This window comes from Drosophila innubila (genome assembly GCF_004354385.1).
Source record: "Drosophila innubila isolate TH190305 chromosome 2R unlocalized genomic scaffold, UK_Dinn_1.0 1_C_2R, whole genome shotgun sequence".
NCBI lineage: Eukaryota > Metazoa > Arthropoda > Insecta > Diptera > Drosophilidae > Drosophila > Drosophila innubila.
Window position 1 is genome coordinate 17,066,205 of NW_022995374.1, and position 6,700 is coordinate 17,072,904.

General features: G+C 50.1%; 1 protein-coding gene across 1 annotated transcript; it reads left to right on the forward strand.

The window, feature by feature from the left end:
- Nucleotides 1-743: 743 nt before the first annotated feature.
- On the forward strand, nucleotides 744-6,047 carry LOC117785151 (toll-like receptor 7). The gene has a single exon (XM_034623057.1). The coding sequence runs from the start codon at nucleotides 1,230-1,232 to the stop codon at nucleotides 5,421-5,423; it is 4,194 nt and encodes a 1,397-aa protein (XP_034478948.1). The 5' UTR covers nucleotides 744-1,229; the 3' UTR covers nucleotides 5,424-6,047.
- The last annotated feature ends 653 nt before the right edge of the window (nucleotides 6,048-6,700 follow it).

Here is a 6,700-nt window from a genome sequence, read left to right on the forward strand (position 1 = left end):
GTTGCTAATCTCAGCTTTATATTTTTTTTTAATAGTAGCTTTACTAATTAATGACAAACGTTTGAAGAGATGAGAGAAAAATATAAATTTGTTTTTATGACGATCGTTTTGCATTTCAATCTCAGCAACAACAATAAGAGAGCAGAATTGAAAAAAAAAAAACAAAAACAACTAAACACATTTGGGGGTTAAGCGACAGTGTGAGTGTTGTGAGTGTGAGTCTAAGCATGTGTGTGCAACATTTCCCCTACTTTTGTTGAGAGAGCGAGAGAGTCACGTTCTCTCACTCGTGTGTGTGTTATAAGCTGCATGTGTGTGTGTGCAAGCGAAAGACAGAGAGAGAGAGAGAGAGAGCGCGCACATGCATGCATGTTGCTGAACTGCATATGCTTTGACAACATGCTGGAAATGCACTATGACGTCGACAGCGACTGCGACTGCGACGCCGACTGTGACGTCGCTGCTTGTGTGGGAGCGCAGAGAGCGCGCGTATGTGAGAGCGAGTGCATGTGCATGTGTGTTTTGCCTCTGCTGCTGTCGCTGTCGTTGTCTGTCTGTGTATTTGTGTGAGTGCAGCAGCGAGCACGAACTAAGACACACACACACACACACACAGAGCAGTTTTGTCTGTCTGCCTTTTGCTGTTGCCCTATCGGTGTGTCTGTGTGCCTGTGTGTCTGTGTGTGCGGCATCGTTGCCGCCGTCGTCGGTCGTAAAAACATTTTCAACGAGCCAACGGAGTCGACTGCGTGCAACTTCAGCAATCAGTTTGAGTTGAAACGCGAGGCGGTTAACATGTTTTAAGAAAACGAGCTCCGGCAGAAACAGAAACTGAAACAGAAACGCAAACGCAAACGCAAAACACAAACGCAAAACGTTTTTAAAGTGCCAACAACAACAACAACGAAGTTCAAGAAGAAGTTGAAAAGCAAAGAAAAATTATTACAAGTGCTGACCATTTAAATCGCTGAGTGCACGCAACGCAAAAACAACAACAACAACTTAAATTATACACACACACGCACATACTTACACACATACACACGCACACAAGGATTACGGTTACGCGGCGCAAAGAGCAAAAGAAAAAAGCGATCAAATATGAAAACCAGAAAGTGAATTAGTTTGAACAAACCAAAAAAATCCCCCCTCTGAAAAGTCCTCTCGCATAGAGAAGCTGAAGTGAAAGCTTTTAAAAAAGTTCCACAACTAAACGAAACAAATCAACAATGTCAACAACAACAACAGTTATGCGCTGCTGCCTGTTGCTCACTTTGCTGCTGGCAGCGACGCATGCGCAGCAGTGCGCCTGGGAATTTGTGCGCACCACAATGGACATCAAGTGCAACGTGCGCGCCTTGGATGTTGCCACATTGGATCTGCAAGTGGCGGAGACGGCCAATCGCTTCGAGTTGCAGTGCAGCGCCGATTTGTTGCATGCCAGCGAATTGACAAACGGTCTGTTCAAGAAGCTGCAAAAACTGTCCGAGCTGCGCATCGATGCCTGCAAGTTGCAACGTGTGCCGGCCAATGCCTTCGAGGGTCTCATGTCGCTGAAGCGCCTCCAAGTGGAGACGCACAACGCGCTGTGGGGACCGGGCAAGACGCTCGAGTTGCACGCTCAGTCGTTTCACGGCCTGCGCGAGTTGAGCGAGCTGCACTTGGGCGACAACAATTTGCGGCAGCTGCCCGAGGGCGTCTGGTGCAGCATGCCCGGCCTGCAGCTGTTGAATCTCACACAGAATCGCATACGTGCCGCAGAGTATCTGGGCTTCTCGGAGAAACTGTGCATGGGATCGCCCAATGGCGCTGTCAGTGGCGGCTCCGAGTTGCAGCTGCTCGACTTGTCGCACAACGAGCTGCGCTCGCTGCCCGATGCCTGGGGCGCCTCTCGCCTGAGACGCCTCCAAACGCTCAGTCTGCAGCACAACAACATCAGCTCGCTCTCGCCCAACTCCCTGGCGGGTCTGAGTTCGCTGCGCGTCTTGAATCTGTCGCACAATCATCTGGAATCGCTGCCCGCTGACTCGTTTGCCGGCAACAAGGAGCTGCGCGAGTTGCATCTGCATCACAACGATCTCTACGATCTGCCCAAGGGACTGCTGCATCGCCTGGACCAGCTGCTCGTCCTGGATCTGAGCGCCAACCAGCTGACCAGCCATCACGTGGACAACAACACATTTGCCGGCCTCATCCGTCTCATTGTGCTGAATCTGTCGAACAATGCGTTGACTCGCATTGGCGCCAAGACCTTCAAGGAATTGTACTTCCTGCAGATTCTGGATATGCGCAACAATTCCATCGGTCACATCGAGGAAGGCGCCTTCCTGCCCCTGTACAATCTGCACACGCTCAACCTGGCCGAGAATCGTCTGCACACTCTGGACAATCGCATTTTCAACGGTCTCTACGTCCTGACCAAGTTGACCCTGAACAACAATCTGATCAGCATTGTGGAGTCGCAGGCGTTCCGCAATTGCTCCGATCTTAAGGAGCTGGACTTGAGCTCCAATCAGCTGCTGGAGGTGCCCGAGGCGGTGCAGGATCTGAGCATGCTTAAGACACTCGATCTGGGCGAGAATCAAATCTCGGACTTTAAGAATGGCACCTTCAACAATCTGAATCAGCTGACGGGTCTGCGACTGATCGACAATCGCATTGGCAACATCACAGTGGGCATGTTCCAGCAGCTGCCACGCTTGAGTGTCCTCAATCTGGCCAAGAATCGCATCCAGAGCATCGAGCGTGGCGCCTTCGATAGGAACACTGAGATCGAGGCGATTCGCTTGGACAAGAACTTTCTCACCGATATCAATGGAATCTTTGCCACACTCGCCTCTCTGTTGTGGTTGAATCTCTCAGAGAATCATCTGGTGTGGTTCGACTACGCCTTCATTCCCTCCAATCTCAAGTGGCTGGACATACATGGCAACTACATTGAGGCCCTGGGCAACTACTACAAGCTGCAGGAGGAGCTGCGAGTGAGCACCTTGGATGCGAGCCACAATCGCATCACCGAAATCTCCCCCAACTCCGTGCCCAACTCCATTGAGCTGCTGTTCATCAACAACAACATCATCAACCAGATTCAGCCGAACAGCTTTGTGGACAAGACGCGTCTGGCACGCGTCGATCTCTATGCCAATGTGCTGTCCAAGCTGACGCTGAACGCGCTCCGTGTGGCACCTGTGGCACTGGAGAAGCCACTGCCCGAGTTCTATCTGGGCGGCAATCCCTTCGAGTGCGATTGCTCCATGGAGTGGCTGCAACGCATCAACAACCTGACGACGCGGCAACATCCGCGAGTCGTGGATCTGGGCAACATTGAGTGCCTCATGCCGCACAGTCGCCAGGCGCCACTGCGTCAACTGTCGCAGCTGACGGCCGCGGATTTCGTCTGCAAGTACGACACGCATTGCCCTGCCACATGCCACTGCTGCGAGTACGAGAGCTGCGAGTGCGAGATGATCTGCCCCAACAACTGCAGTTGCTTCCACGACGTCAACTGGTCGAGCAACATTGTGGATTGTGGCAAACAAGATCTGTTGAGCGTGCCACCGCGTCTGCCCCAGGATGTCAATGTGCTGTATCTGGACGGCAACAACTTTCCCGTGTTGCATGCTGCACAGTTGGCCGGCCAACGCAATCTCCACACACTCTATCTGAATGCCTCCAATCTGATCTCTCTGGAAAATGGCAGCCTCGCCCAGCTGCCCAATCTCCGTGTGCTGCATCTGGAGCACAACAAACTCAACTCCCTGGAGACTGACACATTCCGTTCGCTGACCTTGTTGCGCGAGTTGCATCTGCAGGGCAATCAGCTGACGCACATTGGCAATGCCACATTCGAGCCCTTGGTGTCGCTGCAACTGCTGCGCCTGGACAACAACCGCCTGAGTGTGCTGCCCCTGCAACAGCTCTCCAATCTGCAGTACCGCAACAACCTGCAGGGCTTGACGCTGGGTCGCAATGCCTGGAGCTGTCGTTGCCAGCAGCTGCGCGAGCTCGTCCAGTTTGTGGCAGACAATGCGCTGGTGGTGCGCGATGTGGCAGACATCTACTGCGTGGATGCGGGCATCAAGCGGGAGCTGGAGCTCATGGGTCTCGGACAGGAGAAGCTGCCGACTGGCGATTGCTCCGAACTGCTCGACGCAAGTGCCAGCAACATTAGCTCCACTCCGGATCTGACCAATGGCTATCGTCTGCCGCTGCTGGCCGCTGTCCTGGTGCTCATCTTCCTCGTGGTCGTGCTCATCATTGTCTTCGTGTTCCGGGAGAGCGTGCGCATGTGGCTCTTTGCCCACTACGGCGTCCGAGTCTGCGAGCCGAGGTTCGAGGATGCGGGCAAGCTCTACGATGCCATCATTCTGCACTCGGAGAAGGATTACGAGTTCGTCTGCCGCAATATTGCCGCCGAACTGGAGCACGGTCGTCCGCCCTTCCGTCTCTGCATCCAGCAACGCGACCTGCCCCCCCAGGCGAGTCATCTGCAGCTGGTGGAGGGTGCAAGGGCGTCCAGGAAGATCATATTGGTGCTGACTCGTCATCTGCTTGCCACGGAGTGGCAGCGTGTTGAATTCCGCAATGCATTCCACGAAGCGTTGCGCGGTCTCGCCCAGAAACTGGTCATCATCGAGGAGACGAGTGTGTCCAGCGAGGCCGAGGATGTCGCCGAACTGGCGCCCTATCTCAAGTCGGTGCCATCGAATCGCCTGCTCACCTGCGATCGCTACTTCTGGGAGAAGCTGCGCTACGCCATTCCCATTGAGCTGTCGCCACGTGGCAACAACTACACCTTGGATCATCACGAGCGCTTCAAGCAGCCCGTCTCGCCGGGCTTAATCTTCCGGCAGGCGCCTCCTCCGCCAGCCTACTACTGCACCGAGGACATGGAGGCCAACTACTCGTCGGCCACAACTGCCACGCCCTCGCCGCGCCCCATGCGGCCCGTGGTGGAGGCCATGGCCATGCGTCCCCCCTCGGAGCACATTTACCACAGCATCGAGTCGGAGTACAGCGCCTACGATCAGCACGAGGCGCTCTCGATGATGCCCAGCGGTCTGCTGCATCATCCCCATTCCCATCCCCACTCCCATCAGCAGCAGCAGCAGCACCAGCAGATGCAGGCTCATCAGCTGCAGCAATTGGCGCGTCAGCAGCAGCAGCAGCGTCTGTTGCAGCCGCAGTTCCGTGCGCCAGCAGCAACATCCTCGGCAGCAGCGACGTCGGCAGCGCCAGTGCATCTGCGCAGCGGCAGCGGCCTCAGCCAGGCAAGCACAAGCACGCAGTCAACGGCTCAAGCTTCCACTTCCGCTGCTGCCGCACAGCAGCAACAACAGCAACAACAGCAACAACAACAAGCAGCTGCTGGCGTCGAAGCTGGCAGCACCAATAAGAACGGCGGCCAAGCATTCCTGGTGTAAAAGCTCTCTCGCTCTCTCGCTCTCTGTCTCGCTGTCACTCTCGTGCTCTCCTCCTCCCTCATTCACTCGCTCAACGGTTCCTGCGCAAGGGCGGCCATCTTGAAGCTGTTCGCTCGCTTGCGCGCCAGGCAAAAACTACAAAAGCAACGCAAAACACACACACACAATACATATGCATATATATATACACACACATACATATATACATAGAGTATATAAAGAAAAAGACTTTTTCGTAGGCATTTCTTTTCACATGCGCCTTCGGTGTTCAAGTGTCGTTGTCGTTGTCGTTGTTGTTGCTGTTGCTGTGGTTTTATAGTTGTTTCGCACAACCAACACACAGACAGGCAGACACACGCACACACGCATATACATCTATACATACATAAAACATATATTTATAGGCTTATTATTATACTATTATCATTATTATTATCATTATAACAATTACTAGAAATGTTGCAAAAAACACTTTCAAATTCAATGTGATATATTAATTAAAAATATTAAATATATACAATATATAGATATATATAGAGGTCACGCCCCCTAACTGTAATTGTAGCTATTAGTTTCTAGCCAGGCAACACCTAAATCTTAATTTAAATCTACACCATAGTAAACTAAATAGAAGAAGAAGAAGCAGAAGCAGAAGATACATTCGTAATCAATTCATCAAGCTAATAACTAAATAATTAATATAAATATGTGTATATAGAGCAAGTAACGGGATCCGAATATATAGAAATTGAAAATTATTTAGCACACTTAATGTATTTATGTATTATGATGATAAACTAAATTAATTAAATTAACTAAAAGAAATGTATTATTAAATTAATTACTACAATTACAAAACGCAAGAAAAACTATATATGAAAAAGAATAAAAAACATTATAAAATATAAACGAAATTTAAAAAAAATCAACCCTTTTGTTTTATATTTTTGTCTACTTTTCAGCATTTAACAGATAAATTCTAAGCTAACAATTATGTGATTTATTTAGAGAACGTTCAACAACAAGTTGTAAGAGATACTAACAGTTTTTTTCCTAAAAATATTTAATCGATTTTAAAGAGCTTCCAGAAAAAGTGATAAGTTGCTTATTCCTTTATATGAACTAATTTATAAAATTAAATTATTCGCTGGCTCAAAACCTATATTTAACATTTGGACAAGCAATTTTATGCAACACTTTGTTATTTAAATTAATTGGCACTTTGTCCGTTACGTGAAAACCTCAACTTTTAACTAAACCCTAAATACATAACTAAC